The sequence below is a fragment of the Anopheles coluzzii genome, chromosome 3, assembly GCF_943734685.1.
Source record: "Anopheles coluzzii chromosome 3, AcolN3, whole genome shotgun sequence".
In the NCBI taxonomy this organism is placed as follows: Eukaryota; Metazoa; Arthropoda; class Insecta; order Diptera; family Culicidae; genus Anopheles; species Anopheles coluzzii.
Window position 1 is genome coordinate 43,587,366 of NC_064671.1, and position 23,571 is coordinate 43,610,936.

General features: G+C 42.1%; 6 protein-coding genes across 13 annotated transcripts in view; 3 read left to right on the plus strand and 3 right to left on the minus strand.

The window, feature by feature from the left end:
* Positions 1-16: 16 nt before the first annotated feature.
* On the minus strand, positions 17-1,758 carry LOC120957671 (mitochondrial fission 1 protein). The gene is made up of 3 exons (XM_040379989.2): positions 1,627-1,758; positions 1,336-1,449; positions 17-1,223 (listed from the first exon to the last, which is right to left on the minus strand). The coding sequence occupies exons 1-3, from the start codon at positions 1,669-1,671 to the stop codon at positions 936-938; spliced, it is 447 nt and encodes a 148-aa protein (XP_040235923.1). The 5' UTR covers positions 1,672-1,758; the 3' UTR covers positions 17-935.
* A 2,297-nt stretch (positions 1,759-4,055) lies between these two features.
* LOC125907231 (uncharacterized) lies at positions 4,056-5,463 on the plus strand. The gene is made up of 4 exons (XM_049608308.1): positions 4,056-5,000; positions 5,055-5,123; positions 5,188-5,277; positions 5,359-5,463. The coding sequence occupies exons 1-4, from the start codon at positions 4,056-4,058 to the stop codon at positions 5,461-5,463; spliced, it is 1,209 nt and encodes a 402-aa protein (XP_049464265.1).
* A 1,495-nt stretch (positions 5,464-6,958) lies between these two features.
* On the plus strand, positions 6,959-9,819 carry LOC125907436 (uncharacterized). 3 transcript variants are annotated; one of them, XM_049609547.1, is made up of 3 exons: positions 6,959-9,138; positions 9,210-9,659; positions 9,734-9,819. In XM_049609547.1, the coding sequence occupies exons 1-2, from the start codon at positions 7,675-7,677 to the stop codon at positions 9,324-9,326; spliced, it is 1,581 nt and encodes a 526-aa protein (XP_049465504.1). In that variant the 5' UTR covers positions 6,959-7,674; the 3' UTR covers positions 9,327-9,659; positions 9,734-9,819. The 3 variants fall into 3 exon arrangements, with proteins under 3 accessions (XP_049465504.1, XP_049465505.1, XP_049465503.1); XM_049609548.1 differs by having other exon boundaries at positions 6,959-8,770; positions 9,062-9,659; XM_049609546.1 differs by having other exon boundaries at positions 6,959-9,659.
* A 439-nt stretch (positions 9,820-10,258) lies between these two features.
* Positions 10,259-11,242, minus strand: LOC120959675 (uncharacterized). Its single transcript, XM_049609559.1, has one exon. The coding sequence runs from the start codon at positions 11,069-11,071 to the stop codon at positions 10,259-10,261; it is 813 nt and encodes a 270-aa protein (XP_049465516.1). The 5' UTR covers positions 11,072-11,242.
* On the minus strand, positions 11,236-12,932 carry LOC120956046 (putative gustatory receptor 2a). The gene is made up of 2 exons (XM_049609563.1): positions 11,637-12,932; positions 11,236-11,577 (listed from the first exon to the last, which is right to left on the minus strand). The coding sequence occupies exons 1-2, from the start codon at positions 12,720-12,722 to the stop codon at positions 11,377-11,379; spliced, it is 1,287 nt and encodes a 428-aa protein (XP_049465520.1). The 5' UTR covers positions 12,723-12,932; the 3' UTR covers positions 11,236-11,376.
* Positions 12,933-19,669: 6,737 nt separating this feature from the next.
* LOC120960013 (mucin-5AC) overlaps positions 19,670-23,571 on the plus strand; it is a 171,781-nt gene continuing 167,879 nt past the window's right edge. For 4 of the 6 annotated variants that reach the window (XM_040383868.2, XM_040383873.2, XM_040383874.2 and 1 more), the window contains exons 1-2: positions 19,670-19,788; positions 22,401-22,973. The gene's annotated coding sequence lies outside the window, so the exon portion shown is untranslated. Of the gene's footprint in view, positions 19,789-19,844; positions 19,925-22,400; positions 22,974-23,571 lie in introns of those variants that run through there. The other 2 variants (XM_040383870.2, XM_040383871.2) reach the window with 2 other exon arrangements.

Below are 23,571 nucleotides of genomic sequence, written 5' to 3' on the forward strand. Positions count from 1 at the left end.
ACAAAACAGAAAGCGATTAAAATAAATATTTCTATATTTGGATCGATTATTAATAACACATTTTCATCAATCCGGTATGTTGTATCAAACCGGTTACAGATATCGTGCGACATGGAGTAAACCCTTTTGCCCGCTGTGTGTACGCTTATCAACGCAGTATCGATTAGAAGTGTTTTTTTCTGTTTGTTTCAAGGACACTCTGTGACATTGATTCTCAAAGTTTTGTACAGTGCTAGAGATAAATCTACTCACTGTACCTTCATTCCGATTACAAATAGTAGCCTTACCACTAACAAACAATCTATTTGATACATTCATTTTCAAGACTCTCTCTTTTTGACGCTTGTGCCGGAATTATTATTTATACACAGACGTTTGTTTTTGTTTTACAGTACGGCAACAAGCTACCAGTTGCTAAAGAAATAATTATTTTAAAAACATATCGGAATAAAGAGTTGAAATAAGCCACGCAAACACATTTATGCTATTCCAGAAAGAGGTTTAAGCGAGAGATTGAAAGACTGGCATTAGTTAGCTGCCTCATTGTTGACACAAGTGTGTACGGGGAAAACAGTGATTCGGTTCGCGTTAACGCTTGTAAATGAAATAACGTTGGCGTATTCAATAAATGAAAGAAGAATTGAAGCAAGATTGAAACTTCTATTCGGTACTCTGTAAACAATCACCCGAACAAGTTGAATTAAACCAATTGAGTGTAATTGAATTCTCCTACATCACATACCGTGGATGGGTTTGCATTAAAAACTACATTACTCGCTACCTAAAACCTTACCAAATTGAATTGAAATTGAATAACAAACCATTCACTATATAAAGTTCGGTCTGCAATACCAAAGCTCTGTGTACTTCTGTTGTGAAACGCACAAGCCCGACAGCCCGACACGATCGCGCTGGAGGGCTCAGCGAGGTGATTTTCATTTCTTCAGCAGTGCGAGCCCCAGCCCCAGAATGCCACCGACGACAAGGGCCGCACCGGTCGCCTTCGCCACACCCTTCAGTCCCTCGATGTCCATGCGTTTCTTGATTAGCTCCTCCAGCGCTATCACCTGCTGATTGTTTGGTTCAATTTCCAGAAAGGCCTGCGCGTGCTTCAGCGCCTCCGAGTACTCCTTTAGCCTTGTGTGCCCAATTGCCATGTAGTACAGATAGTCGCGACGTCCTTCCGGATGCTTCACGAACAGGTCTTCCAGTAGGACAAGTCCCTGAAACAGAATGCAAAAAGGAAAGCAATTATTACCGGTGTTGCCTATGACACATAATGCACCATCATCATCATCAGCATCATCATCATAATCATCATTGTTGCATCATTACCGTTTTCATATCGCTGGCAAAGTCGCTTCGTACCATGCAGTATGCGTACTCGAACTGTGTGTTGGTTGAGACGGCTCCATTTTTGAGCTCTTCGTTGTACTTTTTCTCGAACTTCTACAATAAATATGAAAGTCGTATTTCAAAGAATACAAACAAAGACGCATTAGTGATTCATTCTACGCACAATTGGACTGGAAAATAGTGCTGACGAATGCTACAGGGCAAGGGAGCACAGAAAGTTGCATGGAAAATTTACAAGAAAATTCAAAAAGGGGAAAGCATTCCACTTACCTCCAGCTCATCGTTCACAACGGAATCGTTTAAAATTTCCTCCATTGTGGCTTGTGTGATTGCTATTCGTGAATATTGATACAAAGATTACACTTTTACGGCACTTGCACAGACGTGTTTACAATTGGATTCGTTCGCAATTCTGCTAGCCCGGATTATCCGGTTGCTGTCATTCTACCGTCTGGCTGAAATTGACTTTGCTTTACACTGTTATTTTAGAAAAAAAAAATGAAGTAAATAGGTTATCAATTTATTGTTTTTACACTTTATCTTATTTGCATTCAAATAATTTTGCTTCAAGCTGTAAAATAGTTTTACAAAATAAAGGGAGGAAAAGTCGTGAGCCATACCACTGTGCTGATACGAATAATTTCACTGCTGTGAAATGTAATGAAATATTTCATTTCGAAATTTGAAAAACGAACTGAACGGTTTTTGGTATATTTTGTAAACACACGTGCCTTTTTAAATGATGTTTGTTTTTTTGTCGTTTGTTTTTCTACGAAAAGTAATGCTGTTAACATTGTTTTTCATAATCATTACATTTAAGTTCATCTATTTGGTTGATTGCTTGCTGGATAAATATTGAAATGTATGCTCCAACTGAAAAGATAATCTAGAAAGCAATACAAACTGTTAAGAAGAATTTTCTTTGTGGAAGTGAATGAGACAAAAATCTTACCGTTAATATAGGGCTAAAGTTTAGGTCAAAAAAATCACCTGCTGTAAGTTGGATGCTTTCGAACTGTGTCTGCTGTAAGAAGCTTTCAATCTAAAACGTAAAAAAGCAACATGCCGTTTCTACATGCACATTATTTTCCAAATACTTACTCTGGTAAACAGGGCCTGACATTTAATTTGAATGCCAAGATCCATCGTGTGAATTCGAATTCTAAGATTCTGGGCCGATTTCATTGCACAGCTGTTTATGTAGAACGTCGCCCCCAGCAATATTATTCGACAAATAAGTCGACTTATAATCCCTATCAATAGAAAGGCACGTTAGCTCGCACCAGTCCACACACTTCCCATTACAGTTATGGTCGATACTAACTTGCAGCATGATGTCGTTGATTGTTGAGCAGCCAAAACACCACCCAATAAGAGTTGGATAAGATGTGAATGTAGTTCTTGCAGTAGATGATAAGGTACGTCCTACCGTAAGCTTCATTTAGCGCAACGCTCGCCTGAAACAGATCGCTGTACAGTGCTTTCAACGCGTTTAGCTTACCGGCTAGAAACTCCATGTAGCGCATACTTCCTAGCCTTTCAGAGCATTGAAGTAACCCCACGTGATGCTCCAATGCGGCGCGTGTCATACGCAGATACGAGTCCAGCAGGATCGCTGGGTAGATGATTTGCTGTAGTTTGATGTTCAAAATATACTGCAGAGCGAAAAAGTACACGTAGAACCGTTTTGTTTGCATCTGTTCTGCGCAAAGGTACAGGTACGATTCATTCACTACGAAGTACAGCAGCGATCCCAGCACAAACCACCAGTACAAACGCATGACACGAGTCAACCGACGGTGATCAACCATACCGTACCGTTGGAGCGTTTGATGAGCCTTGTACAGCAGTCGCCAACATCCGCAAATATTATCGCTGGTACGGAAAAGCTCCACATACATCACCAGGATTGACAGTCCGATCGTGAGCAGTTTGATAAAATCCACCACCATTCCAATCGCTTCGCAGTGATAAAGAATGCACCGTCGCCGGTAGATGATGAGCGCCAGATTAACCAACACTCCGAGGAACTGCGCCAAGGTGAGAACTGCGAAGGGACTTACTCTGCCACTGGCCAATCGATACGGCTGAAACCCCAGCCACTGATGGAATTGTACGTAGCCGGAAAGTACGTACCATTGTTCGAACGGTTCCATGTCTCGAACTGAAAACTCGAGCCTCGCTCTATCTAGGTTAGGTAAATATGTGCCAACTCTGAACCTCCCCCCTTTCGACCAGGGTGGCGAACGCGCAAAGTAATTATCCCGAATGGGTTGTGCAATTTTCATGATTTAATTTATCCTACTCATCACCCCTTGCTGGCTGGCTGGCGACAAAGCACCGCCAAAAAGCTTCCACAAATAGGGAGCAAGAAGCACTGTCCAAAAATGTAATTCACTCTGCAAACATAGACCACCGGACCGGGGACTGGGTATTCGTAGCGGATTTCGCGACCGGATTTGGTGATGTGTGCCGATTCAATTTTTAATCAGAACTAAACTATTGGCAGCTATCTGTTTGCGGGAGAAAATTAAATACCGTCTAACGAACTAGGAAGCTTTTCAGAAGGCGCCGACAACGACAAACTGTGCGGTATGACACGTGCACTGAATTATCTATAACCAAATCATTAATCAATGTTTAACTCCTTCTCGAAAAGTAGTTTGGAGTTCATTTTAACGGAGACACAATGCACAACAATGGAACAGTTCAGTGCAAGCAGCATGTCACGCCACCACGCGCCTTACGATCATCGATTTGGTTCCATTTATCCTCTGTTCCAGCTTCTCGGCTTCACGCCAGTACCTCTCCATGGACAGGCCTTGACCTCACTGCACACCTTAACCATCGTGTTCGTGTCGTTTTACACCACCGGAGAAATTATCGTTCTATCCTACTCACTGATCAAACCAGAAGCTGTCTTCTTTCTTAGCGACGCTACCGGTACCTTTGCCGACGCTATCCAGTTCGTAATTCCGCTGGCAGTTCCGCTGGTAACGCTGACACTGTCGCTGCTCAAAAGTTCCACCCAGAAGCGGATTGCTCTGCTAATGGATCAGATTGACGGATCAATTGAAGCGCACGGTGCTGCTCCCGGATGTTTGGAGCGATTCAATCACCAGCTTGCCGATGACATCTTCAGCACTATGTTCGTGTTCAACGTGATACCAGCAATGAGCGAGTTCTTTATCATTTCGCGCATCTCAGGCAATCCGGTATGGCACCGAAACTGGCTACTGAAGGTTTGGTTCTTCATCCTGATTCGGCTCGGTGACTCGTTCTTTCTGGTGCATGTTCTATATCTGCGCAATCGGTACCGCGTCCTTAACAACGAACTGCAGCAAACGGCGTCCACTGCCGGGCGGGCCATTTCACCCGAAGCGATCCATCGCCGATTGGTGCACCTGAAAGCGATGCAAAATCTGCTGAAAGATCTTACCGGTGAGGTAAGCGATCGTTTCGGCTGGCAACTGTTTGCTGTAATAACGATGCTGTTCATATGTACCACCATCGATGGATATTGGATGTACGCCAGTCTCCACTACGATGGGAACCTTTACAAGGTGGAATCGTTTCTGTGTGGTATTTCACCGGTGTTGATGTTTTTTGTGCTTTTCAACACCTGCCAGAAGTGTGTGGATGAGGTACGTTGGAGGGAGTTTGTTATACTACGTGCTCATTTGAGTTCTTACTTACAGGGAGAAATCACCTTCTATTATCTTCATAGTGTACTAAATCGTGTGTTGCCTCAAACAACTATCACGTTAGTAAGTAATGAATCTTTAAAACCAAATTTCTCATTTTTTTGAAAAACGAATTGTCTTCTTGCAGATAGAGAACTTTTCTAAACAATTAGACAACGAGCAGATCAACTTTTCTGCAGCAAACTTCTTTGATATACGCTTATCCTCATTAACGACGGTGAGAAAATTGAGGAAAATATTTAAATTCATTTGTTTCATTTTACACAAAATATTGTTCTCGTTTGTTGTAATGTTGTAGATCTTTGGATCGATTACATCGTACTTGGTGATTTACATCAATTTTATCCCCAAAACCGACACGTTCAATGATTACAACAAAGAGCATAATCTGGTCACAACATAATACTACATCGTGTTTATTATTGCTTATGGAATTGTGGATTTCGCCTTAAAGGTATTCTATGCAATCATTTTGATATTTGATTCGTTCTGGGACATTCAACCAGTGACGAATCATGACCAAAATGTGTCTCTTTTTAATAATTTCAATCACATTACATTACATTATATTACAAAAATAAATCATTGCATTGTTACAATATTTTTTAATAATTGTTTTTAATTTTAATTTTCATTGCTTAGTGCAGTTCTCAAATGACATTCAGTCACTTTTCCAAACTCGATCGAAGAGGAATGATAGTAGCAGTTGCCTAGATACAACGGTTGTTTTATTTATTTATTTATTTATTTGATGAGTATCCTGCCCAGTTAAGCGTACAATATGGAAAAATGTTTAAAAAACATCCAAGGAAACCATAATTTCCTGTCATTTTGACAATCGCTACGATCGTTCTCGAATTCGATCGCGTTTGGGAAAGTGGTTGATTATTTAATTAAATGACTGTATGTAACTAAAATTGGCAAATAATTACTATACAACTATGAAAAGACCCATATCAACCTGTTAAAAATAATATTGTTACATACAGGCGGTCCCCGAGATACACGGTACCTCTTATACGCGGATTCGGAGATACGCGGTTTTCTAAATTTGACAATTCTTTGAGCAAATTGTACTGATTTGACACATCAATTTCAAATTGCCAAATAATTTCCGTTTTGATCGAATGTTAAAAACTATTTCAAAAGGTTTAAAACAGTTATATTCAGTCAGAATCATATCAAATAATTCATAAAGTGACTAAAACCGCCCCCTAATTGCAAAATTACACGAAAATTTGTGATATTTTAGCAGGAAATCACGAGATTCGACTTACGCGGAAATTCGAGATACGCGGTATTTTCCGGCCGTTTTCGGTCCCCATTAACCGTGTATCTTGGGGACCGCCTGTACACACCAAATTCCTTTGAAATCGTTTGCTTTCAGATGAATTTGGAAGAATTCTTTGGTCTGTAATACAGTCTGTTCCCGAGTTACACGGTTCTCGACTTACGCGGATTCGGAGATACGCGGTTTTTGAAATTTGACAGATTAAATGTCAAATCCGTACAATTTTCTTCAAGTTCGGTAGAAATTGCCTTTTTGCTAACAAATTGAAACCGTTTAAAAGCCTGAAATATTAGAATTTTCTACACAAAATATATTAAATAAATGATAAAGTATATAAAAGTACTAAATAAAATAAAAAAATCCGAGTGATTGATAGTATTTTAGTCAAAAAACGTGAAATTCGACTTACGCGGATATTCGAGTTACGCGGATTCCTCGGGAACGCATAAACCGCGTAACTCGGGAACAGACTGTACTTTGCAAAAAATGTCTTAGTCTAAATTATCTTCAATAAATTAGCTTTATGCTGTGTCATTTTTTCAAGAAATAAACAGAATGAAATGAAATACAGTCATCATGAACCCAGTTGAAAAAGAATTAAGGATAGAAAAATATTACATAAAGGTTGATTGAATCACGCCACTTTCCTAAGTTAGAGTAATTGAATGCACATGTGCTTGCTTTTTTATATTTTCCAGAAATATGTGCAACTATTTTTGATAGAGTTATAAAGAAAAAATAAATTTTTTTTAACAACGTATGCTGTTTTCGTACCCATTAACCTATCGCCATTCATATAATTGCACACATTTCCAGCAAAACCTAATTTTGGTGATATAGTAATTATAATGACATGTATAAACTCGGTGTGACTGATTAGTTTTTTTTACTTCATAATATTTCCTCTTCAGAATTGCTCGAATCGTGTAAAAAGTGCGTGTAAAAGTGCAGTCACTCAATCCGCTCTATGATCCATGTAACATGTAATAAAAAAGGATGAATAATTATGCCATTGTACGGCAAACTGGGTGAAAAATCTATACTCGATCAATATTTACCCTCCATGCATTAATCTTCGCTCTTCATGTATTAATCTTTGGTCGCATTCTTTCCACGTTGCTGTGTTCCAATCCAAGCGAAATACTTCCTAATTGTTATTAGATAAACCTATCACCTCTTAATTAGCGCCTGCCACTCATCCACCCACCAATGGCGAAACAATGCTTCAAAATGACCCACTGTCATCGGGGCAGAAAATCGCCCCAGTTACGATCTCAAAACTTTCCACATCATCAATCTCCGTCAACGTGAAATTCCCGGCTGATGATTTTCTCACGTTCATCAGGGCGCATCGATACACGCGAATGGTTCGAAAGAAATCTCAGTCCTTTGCGTAGGGGAAACAGTCATTACGATCAGTCCGTTTCTGTCGTGCCGTCACTCTGCACTCTGTTCGAAAAGATGCTTGTGACACTTATATTTCAACTGTGTGCGCTGCAGACATACGCCAGCACGGATGCCCCTCTTGGCTCCTCACTGGCGCTTTTGTGGTGCATCGGTAACTGCATCCTGTACGTGGGTGTGCTAACGTTCTGTATCATCGAGCGCAGATGGTTGTTTGCCGATGCACGCACCGGTACCGGCATTAACTTTATTCCCTTCATCAAGACTTCCATCACCATCGTGACGCATTTGGTGGTGCTACTGGAGGCGCTAATAGCACGTGGCGTTTACCGTGCCCTAGACGTACGCGTAGCATCGGTCGATGGCGCACTGGGACATTTGACGGATAGGGCTGCTTCGAGATTGGCCCGTGCTCGGACTCACTTCCGCAACAAACTGCTTCTCTTCTGTGCGTTCTGCTGCGCGATCGAACTGGGAATTCTGGCACTGGTTTACTCGGACCCCGTTCAGCTAGCGCTCTGGTGCCTCACCGTACCATCGCTGGTTATCATTCGATTGAAGCACCTTCACCACGCATACCACATTGACCGCCTAACCGCCCGGTTCGACATCCTGCGGGAACAGCTGGAGTCTCTCGTCACCGATGGGGTATCCCCCGGGCGGCCCAAACCGACCGAGGCGACTGCTGTTCCCCCAAACGCCCAAACATCTTTGATCCGCTGGAAGATGAACGGCCCTTCCCGACCGGCTGTCATCGTGGACTCGTGGACGGGACTTTCGACGATGAAATCCCCGGTCAGCATCGGTGCCACCTCCCAGGTGGATCGTGTGCCTCTTCGGCGAATGTTTGTGGCGAAAGGCACGTACCTAACGCTCTGGCACGCCTCGAAGGACCTGAACGGGTGCTGCGTCTACTCGCAGCTGGCCAATCTGCTCCAGAACTTTATCCAGTGCACGTGCGACCTGTACTCGCTGTACGCGCTGCTTTATCTCAATCAGCTCGACGATATTTTCGGTAAGTGGCCCAACCCACCTGGCTCACCAACCACCCCCTTGCTGACCTATTGCACCTTTTGCTGGCTAAAAATACATTTCCCCCTTCGGTTGCACTGGGAGGCCAAACGGAAGGCTATTGATTTTTGTACCATCATAAATTTTCACCCTTTCATCCTGTTGGCGCTAGCGGTTAAAGCAAAAAAAATGCTAAAGTGTAAAATTTTTATGAGCGATAGAACAAAGAAAGCCGAAAAAAGGGGCAAGGCAGATAGAACAGAACATAAACCTCTTCTCACGTCTTTGGTTGCAGCGTACATCCTCAGCATCGTGGCCACCTTTACCGCGCTCGGTGTTGTGCTGGCGGCGTGTGAAAACTGCAAGAACCAGGTAAGCACCTGGCCAGGTCATCCAGTTAGACAGTCGCTTCCAATCGCGTGTGTTTTGCATCCGTTTTGCAGGTTGGCCAGATGGGACAGTTGCTGTACAAACGGCTGCACGGTGATGAGGCAGATTTGCTCGCGAAAATGGTTCGTATTCGGTCCCGTACTCCCTTGTGTCGGTCATTGTTACGGTGACACGGTGTCACGTTGCAATATGATGGAGCGTGTGCTGTGTGCTTTCAGATCTAATCAGTCGATAAATAAGTAACAGAGCAAATGGAGTAGCTTTGCTACAAAAAATGACGAATGAAGAATACAGAGCGTATGACTTAGACGAGGCTTACTGATGGTGCATTTCTGACAAGGGGCTCCATTTGTACTTTTCTATTTGTTTTTTTGTTGTTTTCTTTCTGATTGACTCATATTATTTTTTTGCAGTTAGAAAACTTTTCGCTCCTGCTTCAACACACTCCAATGTCCTTTTCACTTGGTGGTTTCTTCGATATGGATTTTGTGCTGCTGAAGGAGGTTTAGTAGACGTCGTTGCTTTAGTGTAACAATCAAACAATAACTTATATGTTGTTACTATTTTTAATACCTAGATCGCAGCCGCTATTACAACGTACATGGTAATTTTCATACAATTCATGCCCAAGGAGGATACGCCAACAGACGCAACCACTGCAAGCAATTCGACTCTTGCTAATAGTACAACTACTGTGACGCCTGAATGAAGAGTGAAATCGATGTAGTTACGTTGAAAGCTATCTAGAAATACACAGCATTAGTAACTTAACTGTTTGAAAGAGCTACTTCATGTTCACCCACCTGCATTAAAGTGCCATAGTCCAACCGGTACATACTTAATGCCGTCATCGCAAACGGTTGAGTGGATTCTAGTTTTAGCAGAAAGTGTTGTACCATCTGCCAGCCCTGATCGCACCGTAACTGCCACCGAAGGTGAACGCAGTGTAGTAGCACCCGCGTACGATGAAACTCCGACAAGATGCGCTCGTTGGAGTGGAGATTGATCATCAAACAGATGAATTTCGACGACAGACAACACTCCAAATCTGCAACGTACAGTCGGAGAAATTATTCGTTTTGTCTTAAACTTGTTTTGCACGCTACCTACACAATGAGTCAAACACTTTGCCGCTCATAAACCCATGAACAATCCAGTACGTGTCCGTTAGTATGTAGATGTTATTGATCAGCTTTATAATGGCCAATGAGTAGCCGAACGCTTGGTTAAGTAACTCGAGCAACCGCTCGACTCGTGCAAATCCTTCCATTAGCTTGCGCAAATAGCCACAAATTTGTCCATCACTTCGACGACCCCCGTACCGGCTGGCCCCATTGCTTAGCTCGATCGTCCATGCTAGCTCACTGTTTATTGCCATCAGACAAAAGCCCAACACATTGGTATAGAGCAGGATTTGTAGCTGTCGCAGATGTAGCAACAGAAACAGCACCCAGAACAAGATGGTAAAGTTGGAACTGCGAGCTGACTTTGTTATCCAGTACGCATACGTAAGCTCCCACCAGGACATATACACGACAAACAGTGCAACCGTACGCAGGTGTGCCTGGGGCAGTAGAGCCCACTTCGCGCTCGGGAAAATGTTGCGCAGTCGTTCCAGCTCGTCCCAAACTTTATACAGCACGCCGCGCTGGTAGCCACTCTCGAGCAAAAGTGAATAGTAGGTGAAAACCATGAGCAGAAATTTGAAAAAATCTACCACATATCCTAGCGCGTTGTCGGAATAAATCACCAACGATTGGTGCTGATAGATCCAACAGAAGAGCCCCGTAATAATGCAAAAGTTTAGCGTAATGAAAAACAGCGATTCACAGTCGAAGGTTCGGTGCCGCTTAGGACTGAACCATTGCAGTGCCAGAATTTGGTAGAGCACGATCACTTTGGAGAAACATTCCATGTTATACGCCGCATGCAGGAGCACAGGATACAATGGCGAGTTTGCACAGCAAATAAGGTTTCATTAAGCCATCCAACTGACAGGTTGGTGATAATATCCACAAAAATGATTCTCTGATAGCGGTGATGGATGTGGCTTAATTTGCCTTAATAGAAGCAGCTTGTTTAATTACATCGCGTGCTGCGTCTATAGCTATTCATCGTCGATATCTTCCAGTTTAATATCCTTTGAGAACGTTATAAAAATAATCATGTACGTGGTTATTCCTGTGCCAAACTGGAAAGGAAAAGGAAAACATGACAGCTTCAGGTGATTACGAGAGAAAACTTTGCTTTTGCATTAAATTTTACCATTTTTAACAGTGAATAATTGATCTCAAACAGTCCGTGTGCTGTTAAACGAATCCGTTGCTGTGCAATCTGTAAGCCAAAACGATAAATGATCTTTCGAAACGTAGAATCGTTTCCCATCGGAATATCCAACAGTGCAGACTGTAATGAGGCAGCCTGTAAACATCGGTTGTTAGATCATTCACGATCGTTCGTCAAGGAGAGTATGTACCTACCACGCCAAGGCAAGACTCGGCAGAGCTAAGTAGCAGCACAATGATAGACGTCGATGGTAGCAGCGTAATCACGATTACTACTAACAAAAGAACACTGTTTGAAAAAACAATAATTAAAATGATTGAAAATGAATTACCTTTATACTCTGTAGCCTCAAACCACTTCATTGACATATACAACCAGTATAGATCGCACGACAGTTGCACAAAGTTGCCCGTAAAGTTACATATCTGAGACCATCCAAAGTTACGATTGATACAGTCGCTAAGCTCCCACAGCTGGCCGTATACACTCTTCAGGCTCAGCAGACGATCGACAGACTGTGCATACATTGCTCGAAACACGGCCGTATCCTGTGGCTGCTCAACAAGATCCGCCATGTACTCACCCGCATCCACCAAATCATGATGTAGCTTCTGCAGGTGTATCTTCAGTGTGTCGATAAAGAACATGTGAAAAAGGTGGCGCAGCCGAAGGAAGGCGTGCAAAATCATGATCACCAGCCAGTACGCGAGATCGGAAGGATCATCCCAAGCAAGGTAAAGTACTTGTGCTTCAAGAAACGCGCAAACCGCTAGATAGCCATAAAACTTCCACAGGTAGTGGCGTGTGAAACGCTCAACGTACACCTTCCGTGCACTGAGTCGAATGAGGGCGATCTTTTCCCACACAAGCCGATGTGTGTTTCGCTGCAGGACGGTATCTATGAAGATCGCAAACACGGACAACGTTAGCGTTCCATACTTGATGATATCGTTTAGGCTGAGGATCTGCAAGCCAGTGAAAAAGAAGTTCACTCGATTCGACATTATGATGCAAAAGAGAGTTAGGTAGAATGAAACTTGTAATATGGGCAGATGTAACAGCGATCGTACGTTGCTGGAAGGTGTCAGCGTGAACGTGCAGCAATCGAACGGGTATGGTATGAAACCGAAGCACTTAAAGATACCGAATGCTACAGAGAGTAGCTGCTGCCCGTTGGGGAGCAATGGTAGCACGAGGTTCATTGTGAACGTACTGGGCGAAGAACGTTCTCGTGAAACAATATAATGTACGTCGGAAGAGTGTTGATGAGAAATTTGCATGGTTGTGGTAAATTTGTCAACAATGAATATTTCATTTCCCTTACTGCATTGCCCATCAGGATCGTTTCTAGGATGATTTGTGCTAGTCTTGTTTTTTAGTACACGATGGCATCCGTGAGGAAGCTATTCATCCTGGTTACTTTTGGAGTATTCTCTTGGCTTCTGTTACTGTTTCAATTGTTTGGATTTTTCAACTTTCCGCTTATACTACACCACGCCGATGGTCTTGCTATTGGAGAGCACCGTTGGTCATCCTCGGTCTGGAGTATCTTGCATCTAGCCAGCGCAGTGATCAGCGGTATACTGGCCAAACGTCACTACAACTACCTCTTCGGTGGTCTGATGCTAACCGACGCAATGAACAACTACTTCAAATACGTCATCGGATTGCTGACGATTTTCGTAACCGTGGCCGACTCCTGGTTTGAGGTTGAAACGCATCGCTCGATTTGGATGCGCTATCGTGCTCTCGCCACCAGAAATGGTACCATTCTTGGGCTGATTGGAAGAGACGAGCTAGCACGTGTGCTGTTACGTTACTTTTTCGCCATTCTGACGATAGTAGCCGTGTGCGCTCTGGTCGAGTTTACAATATACAACCAGCTTACGCCCGGTACGCAATGGCATTGGTTTTGGCTGCATAACTTCTACCCGTACACGTTCAGCCACGTTAGGCACGTGTTTCATCTGCTGCACATCAGTCTGATGGCCTCCAATCTGCGCCAGTTACAGCGCAAATTGGTCGCATTGCATCAAACGGGCGAACGGGAGCGCTTGGAAGAGTACCGCGCACTGTACGGCGAGCTGTGGCAGATAAACGAGGGCATCAACGAGCTGTTTGGGTTTTCGCAAGCGTGCAACATTGCCTCCAGCTTCGCACAGATGGCGTTCGATCTGTACTGGGTGTATGCGATGTGGCAGAAGCAGCAGAGGGGAGTAGAGTGTAAGGAAGGAGACAATTGGCATTTATCTCAATCTCAGTAGCACAAGTCTAAAACTTTATCCTGCTTTAGTGCAAATCTTCTGTTTCGTTCCGACGCCTGTTATCATAGGCTTTTTGATGCACGCGGCCAAAAAACATCAACTTGAAATGGATGCGGTGCAAGGGACGGTTCTCGATATGAACTTCGGGCTGGATGCTGAGATGGTGAAGCTAAGGTTTTACTTTTTGCATCAGTTGCTGCGCAATCGGATTAAGCTGACCGCGAAAGACATATTTGACTATGACTACACGTTAATCCGAACGGTAAGTATTGGGTCGAGTTTTGTTTGAAATGTTCAAGTAAAGCTTAAACAATGTGATCTCTTTTTACAGCTTGTTATTGTGATACTTACGTATGTGATCATATTTATTGAAATAGCAGATTAGAATTACATGTCCGAGAAGGTAGATAAAGACGACAACATTCTTTTCTAACGTTCGATGTGGGATCGATCTGATTTGGAAAAGATGGATTCTATGAAGGGGCTGAACATTTATTGACAAACATAGGAAATTAAAGAGGTTTATCAATTGTTATCATTACCAATTGCTTTTCGTTTTCTGGTGCTTGGATAAAATATAATGGTCATATGCGACGACGGTTCGCTCCGTGAATTAAGGGTCAATAAGCACCACTTTCAATAAATTATAGAATGCAGTAAATGGGTTTCGTGAGGTAGTTCATCAACGTCGTTCAAGTAACTGCGCTACTATTTTCACCAATATTCTATTCCTCGCAGATTACAATGCTTTTTCCGTTTTCTCAGAGGTTAAACATAAATCAAATAAAAAACTAGTAAGGAAAAGTAGAGGTAAAAAATTCAAAAACTTCTGTGTTTATCTTTCTAATCCTCCGAGTGTCTGTATATCTAAATTTTTGGTGTCGGAATGTTTAAGCCACAGATTACAAGAATTCTGATTGCTTTTATTGCCTTTAATATGCCTTTTGTGTGATTAATAATCTTAGCAACTATTCACATAGTAAAACATCAAACAATATGAACAATACAAATTGTAGAGCTTATGGATCCGTAGTAGTCAAATTAGATCCACAAGGATGCGCACGACTCAAGTAGTGATTTAATTTCCTTTTTTTTCAATTTGGCAAATATCATGCCAGAGATAATAAATAGTAAGTTAATAATTTCTTTTATTCTGTATTTATTTTAAACAGTACCGTGCGTTTTACAATGATTGGGGAGATAGCAATTAAACTTTTTCGCGGCTTGATTATTATCAATAGGATGTTTTGGTAGATATTTATCTATAGGATTAATATATATGATTTTGTTTTAAGTTAAAAAATGTAATTTGATTTGTAACTGATTTTGTATTTGTATAGTCTGCATTTGACTCTTTGACGTTTATCTGTAACCTTCCTTTCATGCGACATCTTTCCACAGTTTACTAACTGCTGCGTGCTAATGTGTACGTCTAACAGTTCTTAAATATTCAATAAAATAATTAACTCATGTCATAGCACCAAGCAAATGTTACAAAATTAAGCTATTGTTGTAATTCAACACAATCAACGAAACACCTTTCAATCGATTTTCAGTTTATTCAAACTTTCTTTCGCGTTAATGATCCATCAACCAGTAGCAACAGTTGCTCAGCTCCGTCCAATTAGTTTTGGCTCATTTTAAATTCCCCATTTAAAGGTGTGCTTCCAGATGACAAACCTCCTAATCCAGCAACACATTTGCCACATTAAGCCACATTTGTTCAAACGATTGTATACAAAACGAGGGAAAACGTCGAAAACAGTACACAATGGTAAAATTTGGCATACACTTCCTCTATGTGCATAAAGAAAAAAAGGAACCCTCTTTACAAATAGCTGCAGATGCGTTAACTAATCACACATTCGACAGAAGATGGTACGCCGCATGAGCCAGGTTCCCTGTGTGTCTCATTGCTTGCTGGGAGCTTTGCTTCCGGTCCGGGTGCCTAACTGCAGTAAACCACCGCACCACCGGTGCGGGTCGTAAAATCAAATCAAGCACCCGGTTGGCTCACCACGTGAAAGTGAAATTATTCAACAACGAGTCTTCCAAGTGGTGGTTGTTATTGTTGTTTTTTTTCAATCGTGAACGGGCTTTTAATTTGGAAAATTAACTCACTGTCCGATTCGTGTTAGAAAATTAAGAGAAAAAGTCGTCAATAAAGATTTCCCTCCTCTTCCTCCTCCTCTTTAGCAAGTGTTCATCCTCATTTCCAAACGCCCGGCATGCTCACAGCATCTGCGGTCGATTGTGGTTGTGTAATGCCACTGTTTTAAATTGCTATTTCGACGAACAGAAGGTGCGAAGCTGCAATACACGACAAGAAATGGTACGACAGATTGGGGGAAAATCCGAAAAAAAAGAAAACTAATAGAAAAAAAAGGTTATACTTCAATGAAAGAGTGAAAATCGGACGGTGATTTACTTCAATAGGGCTGCTCTTGAATGTAGGCTGTGAACTTGAACGCTTCTGTCTGAAGCGATCAACGGTAAAAACTGGCAACCGTTGAGCGTTCGAAAAGTGCATCAACCGATGGCGTATGCATCTTGGGTAGCGATTATTAAAGATGAAGACGGAACAACAATGAAATGGGGAGTCCAATCCGATTAAAATGCAACCACAATTGAGCGCTCCCAACGCGATGACACCAGAGCTGACAGAAACCACATTTCCACAATTTTCCACAGTGCATCCGAGTGGCCCGAGTAGCCGAGATGCACAACTGCAGACATGGCATAATACGAGTTCATGTTGCTGGAATCGTTAATTGCTTCACTGCTGGTGAGCATATTTTATGATGAAACGAAACATGCCAACCCTCCCCTTGTCGCACAATCCCCATCCCCTTCTGGTTGCATCGACATTGCAGCCATTATGGGGGTTTGCAGCGCTGCAGACGTGCCGCTAAAATTGGGATGCAGTTTCTTGGAGTCGTTTGTCCCGCGTGACAAACACACGCACACACACACACACAGCCATACCAACACACTCACACTCATATGAGCCTTACTTGTACGGGCTAATGAGTTGAGAACCAATTTGTAAGCGGCTTGTGCTCGAACTTGGCCAACGAGCGTGGAAAACTTCGGTACCGTCACCGTGCTCTACTCTCGCCATGCTTTTGTGTAACAGAAGAGACATATCTTAACCCCATACCAGCTCACCGTCTCGCCCTTCCCATCACGTATGTAGAAGACAAAACATTGCCACTCGACGGGGAAAAACGGAAAATGGGTGGCTGTCGACGTCGCCGCGCCCTACACCACTCTACCTTCCCGATTCTAGCGGCATGCGAGTACGCCACTCGAGACACGGCGGAGTAGCTCGCGCATTTCGCAATGATACATGCTTGCCTCCGCCGGCGGGTGTGTTCCTAAAGGCGAGTTCGTCGCACGGCCAAGAGATGACCACGCCAGAAGCACAACAGCAGCCGCTTATCACACGAACGCATCGGTCGATGTCATCTTGACAGCCGGAAAACTGCAGTCAGTGCACGGTGACTGCCGTGCTCTTTTCAGTGTTTCCCGCCCGATCTGCTTACCGGCCGGTATGATAAGTAAATCAGTATTGGTTCTTCGGTGGTGTCAATCAATTGACGGTCCGGAAAAAAACCGGGAAGACCCGGAAACAACCCCTTGACAGCAGAGTTTTTGAAACAGAACGACTTAATGATTGAACGGATTGCTCGTGCACAAAGGATGTCTTCGGAGTACCTTGTTGTGGTTATAACAGATATTTCTACTTTCAAGTATGTTTGTAAGGTATAAACATTACTAATAGCAGCCATGGGTTGTTTCATCACTTTAATGAAATATTTCTCCCTATCTGCTCTTACCATTGCGTACCGACCCTTACCATCGCTGAACATATTATTGCGTTGCAACAAAACATGCAATTATTGTTAATAGAAACATTTCATCTACAATTACAGGCAACATCCAACACACCGGCATTATGATCGAGATGCGATCGCGTGACCCGATCCCTAGGCGTCCCATTTCACACTCACCTTAAGCGTGGCAGGCAACATTATAACATGATGCGTAGCACGCGTTGTAATAGACATGCTCTCGGTATGAATTACGGCAAATCAATCTGTCTAGCACTATTGTTGCCTGTTTCTATTATTATTTTGGGCAAAGTCACTTAGCACTACTTCATAAGCATGATGATGAGAGCATGATGTTGTTAGAACAACATTAGGATCTATACTAAACATTCAATGAAGTTGTAGTTTTTTTAGGGGAGGGTTTAAAATAATTCTTGAAGATGTTCTGTTTAAAATAAGGTTTGTAGATAATTTAATGTATCATTGCAAACTCTTTTCTGTATTAAGCATTTTATTTTTCAACAGGTTTATTTTAAAGTGTTATCATACATTTTCGTGAATTTCTTACTGATACGGAAGCTGCTTCTCTGTGGACGGAAAACGTTTCTTTATCGGTACATTAGCCCCGTTGACTAATCTACATAGAATCTGCGAGAGCGCTGATAGATGTTAGGTCAGCTGTAACTTAACTGCGAGGCAGTCAGAATTTGTAAATGTTCCTGAGCAGAGCAGATATCTTCTTGATTTGCTCTCTTGGCTGTGTTTATACCTCTCTTGATATCCAAAACCATGGAAAAATAAAGGGTTTGATGAGTGAAATTTGAATAAGATGTTCGTCCTTTCATACAAGTAGCGACATTCCTGTGGTCATGGGAGGATTCTGGATAAGCCAGTTCGGTTAACCAACTTAAGTTCTTTGACATGAATATTTTGGATTGTATTATCTGAAGTGAAATTACCATCTTACATTCAATCAATAAACAAATGAATGTTTAAAAATATCTTATTTTTAATTTCATTATAGAAACACTTTCTAACTGCATTATTTTCCTCAGAAATCGGGACGGGGTTTAGCAAATCGCACTGTATGTTTTTGATTGAAAGGTGATTTACGAAAAGTATGATAAATACGAAGTAGACTATTAAAATATGGTAATTCTTAAACAAAAATACAATTATTTTAAAAAAATGACTTAAAAACATAGCAAAAACATTTAAAAATCCACAAAGGAATATGAGAGAAGTAGAAGTATTCTTTAAATATTTGTATGAGATATTTGTATTTGTAATATTTGTCAATATTAGATAACATTCTGGATATCTACAAAGGTGGATACAAAAGTATTTTAACTTCTACAACTTATCAGCCTACTGCCACAAAATTTCATATGTATTTACTTCTCCTTATTAGTGGTTTAAAAAAATAGATAAAAATGTTAGAAGTTTCATGTAAACGGAAAAAATCAAAACGCTTGCCTAATAACAATGCAACATTGCAAAAATAAATTTTGGAGCTTATCGAATGAAAATGTCAATTTCATTCATTTGGTTTTATATTTGGTATGCTAGTCTCCGAGGTTTTATTTTTGATACTTGGTACAGTCTTTCCCCGAGTTAGACGAATTCTCATTTTTGACAGCTCATAAGTCAAATCAGCATAAATTTGCCAACAATAATAAAAAGCAAAAACAAAAAAATTATTGTTGAAAGTTTGAAATAGCTAAAACAACAGAAATAATCGAATCTTCTATACGATTTGTATTAACTATGTAATTTAGTCCCTAAGATTACTAAATTTAATTCAAAATAACCATTTATCAACAATATTCTGGCCGAAAAACGTGATATTCAACATACGTAAAATTCTGAGATACACGAATGTCTCCGGAACGCATGATACTGAGGAAAGACTATATGCGATAAAATAAATGCGTGTGTTAGTAAACGCGTCCTAAACATTCACTTCGCTAGTTGAAGCAACTAACCCTGTAATTTCTCCAGAAATTGGTATTGAGAGAGAAGTCCGCCAATTGGCGAGAGCCAGCCAAAAAGAGAGCGCCTCTCACGGGCTAGTTGCATCTCGAACTGCCTCACAGCAGAGACAGCAGCTGACTTGCCGCTGCTCTCAGTTTGAACAGTGAGCTCGGTCGTGAAGGTGGTGCACGCGTGTCCGTCTATCAGAGTGCTGTTATTGCGGCCGTACTGCATCTGCCAACTGTGCTTCGGTTCTATTGTGCCCGGTTTATAGAGTGGGTATAGCAAGGGAAGAAGTGTTTTACGCGTCTTAAAACAATACACCAAAATCATACCCTTCCCTCGGCATTGTCGGTGCGGTACACCAAACGTTCTTGGCGTGAGCACAAACAAATGGTGTGCGTCGTTGGAGTGAGTCGCTGCACGAGCGGAACCAGATTGGGTGTTTTGGGGTGTGGAAGCTTCTGTTGCCGTCTTGTGCAGTGTGTTTGAAATTGGGAGATGTATTTTATGCGCAAAAACGACGCCGTATTGTTGTGAATGTGGTTTGTGTAGAAGGCAAGTTACTTCAGACGCAATGATTTTGCATGGAATGTCTTCCCCGCAAAACAACAAATACAAGTGCCTATGTAACGATCGGTAGCAATCACACCTTACCGAGTTGCGGTGTGTATTTGTGCGGCTTCTGTATACGGCCGTTCTTGCAATTTGTGTTCTCCTGTGCCCAAACTCGTGTGCGTTTCATCCGTACACTTTCCTTCATCGTAGTAAGCACTGGGTTTGTTTGACAGATGTGTCAAAATTAGTATTTTTCAAAATACACACACACACACGCACGCACACACGTTCCCATCTCCTCCATGCGTGCTGTGCTCCAGTTAGCAACGCAAAAAAGCCGTCATCAAACTCACCGGTGACCCTGAGCACACGGAAGCTGCTACCGTGGTGACAGAGAGAGAAACAGAAAGAGCGAGAGAGAGAGAGAGCACGCGGATAGTGTGCAGTGTACGCTATCGTGAGGGGGCTCTGTCTGCCTGTGTGCGTGCGTGCTTGTGTTGTTGATCTTCGTGCGAACGCTTCCCTCCGTACTACTATTTTGTGCAAAATTCTCTCAATGATATGATGGAAGATTATTTTTGTTTGGTTTGGCTCTCCTGCAGACAGAGATTCTTCCTGCGTTAACGCGCTCTTATCAGATGCTAATATTTCCTTCAAATTTAGAGCCCAAAATCAGTACCGTGTGCTGCTGAGTTTGAATTAGGCGCATTTCAAAGTATTTATTGAACTGCTCTCCAAACATCGCACAGGAATTCCAGCAACTCTTCCCCTCGCTTGAATTTCCCTTTCCAACTTGAAGCCGTCTTCCTTTATTTCCAGAAAATATCGCTACGCAAGCAAAGGGCGTATCAGCATTTCCTCTTTAAGAGCCACAGGGCCCTGTTTCCTGTCCCTTTTTTAGCTAAAATCCCCGCCAACTTCCTGCGTCACCAATGGACGCTTCCTGTCGCGGCACTCTCGTTCCGCGTTCTCCAATCCATGCGTGGCCCCCGCAGTGGCTTCCCCCAAAAAAGGGAAGACCGAATCCGCTAAGGGTGATTTCGGCTTCTGCTGCTAGGGTGGACCAACGGCAACAACAACAACAAGACACGCACACAGATCGCATTTTCCTCTCCCGTGCTCTCGCCCAGGGTACGCAGCAGCACGTACGCGCGTTACGCCAGTCGAAAGAGCGGAGGACGCCGTGCGCATGTGACGTTCCGGGCCGGGAAGAACCGCCTGGCGGCTCTGTTTTTCATTGATTTCATTGAATTTTTGTCACCTCCTGCCGGGTGCGGATGCTGCTCGCAATCGTTGCAGTGTTGGTGGCGGTCACACACACACACCAAGTGCGTTAGTGCGGCATTGTATGGGGCAAAGTGGGCATGTTGGATGTGTAGCTGCCAGCACAAGGACCCTTTTCGTTTTGTTTTTGGGGACGAAATATTGCAATGATGTGCTCTCGAGGACTTTCGGGAGAGAGGAACACGGCACCATCGCCTCATCCATATTATCTTGTGCTGCTGAGTGGTGTGCCCGTGAGAGATTGCCTTCTCCTCGTATAATGGTTCCATTCTCACACGACACCGAAGGACGTTTTTGGGGCGGCATGGGTTAGTGCGTGGATGCGGAATTTCGGCACAAAGCTTTACGCAATGCCATTCATGCGTAATTCAGCCCGCTCCTGCCTGGCTGCTTATCATGCTCATTCTAATACATCTTTTTCTATGCAAATCTCTCATCCGCTCATCACGCTGGGGTGCGATGCTGCGGCAGAAATCAGCTGACGCGTTTTCGCTTACACAAGCCTCTGTCAAAGCGTTTTGCAAACCAGCTTGCAGTTTTGTTTACGCCCAATTGCAATTCTGCGTTGCATCTGAAATAAACCGGTTTCTTAGCAGTGCTGTGTGTATTTTTTTTTGTGCCTCTCTAATGTGGTTCCAATACAACGGCGGCTCAGCTGATGATTTCATAAAGCTTTCTCGAACGGTTGAACGAGTCAACTCCGGAAGGGCAGTGTAGCTGACGACCAACACAAATCAAATCTCCCGTTTATTAATGTAAACAAGTCGACTCACAAACACACGCAACGAAAGCAAGGGCAGAAGAAGCAATCACGCGTTTAACGAAGCGCAGCGTGAACAAATAATCAAAAGTGTCACCCCAAACACGACGCTGCCCGCTCACATCCATTTCCGTTTTGAAGGCTCCCCCTTCCGCGGTACCATGTTCCGTTGGTGGGGTTCTCGTCCCCCTCCCGTGACACATTTCTAGCAGTTCCGTTTGGTGCGCGTTTGATCGAGCTCGAGTTTGAATAGTTTTTGTTTTACCTTCTCTTCTCCGCAAACAGCAGTTAAAAGTGTAAGTGTGTCACGTTAAGGTGCAATAACAGTAGCAGCATCATCAGCAGCAGAAACCCAACTAAAAAAACACACACAATTGTTTGTGTATTATGTGCAATTTACTGCAAAAGTAGTAGCGAAGGCAAACCCCGAAGCCTAACTGTGTGCGAGTGAGTTTTGTGTGTATGATAGAAGAATTTCAGCTAAAAGTGTTGATCGAAGCTCAGAGGGTCAGATCTGTGTGCATCCGATCTATGTAAATTTATGTAATTGGTATATGTAGTGGTAAAATTAAATTAAAAGTAAAAAGTGTGTTTGCGCCAGTGTTTCAAGTGTGTGTTAGAAAGAGTGTAAATTCTCCAACCGGCTGTCGATGCATTTCGCTGTTGGTGTGAAATATTCTATTGTTTGAGTGTGTAATTGAAAACGTGCGGTGAGTGTGTGAGTGTGTGTACGGAATGTTTGGAAAGTGTGTGAAACTAAGTTCGTAAATTTGTACATAAAATCAAGCACTAGAAACACCTTTGTCAGAATAAAACGACAGCTGAGACGGGCGAAAAAAGGCAGCAGTTTATAATCAGGTAGGTAAAAATTGAATGCTCTCTTCATAAAAAAAACCTATAATTATAATAAATTTTAAATTTAAGTTTAAATACAATTCCATTTTAATTGATAGAATGATTTCATTCATAAATATGCAATATATATTTTTTGTTTTACTTTCATGGAATTGCTTGGACATTTCCACATTATGACATTTAAATTCTAATTTCAGTTGCCATTTTTTGTCGTATGTATGTAAAAAATTTTTAATATAAACCTCTTAACATTGGAATTTTTATATTGTTATCGATGTAGTTTGGTTTCTGATGACCTCTTAACTTAAGTTCCAATCAGTGATTGATTTGAAGTGAACGAGAATCAGAAGCAAAAGTATGGAACATTAAACATCATTTAATGTTTATGTTTTATGTTTTGAATTAAAAATTTATGTTTTGAATTGTTTTCCACGATAAAATACTTCATTTTATATCGTTCCTTATCATTCTAAGCTTTGAGTTGCTCGGACCTTAATTATGATGTTTTTTTATTGTACGTAATCTAGTGTAATGATTTGAGCCATAACCACGTTAATAAATTTGATGTACAAAAGAGCATTTGTCATTAATATTTTGTGAA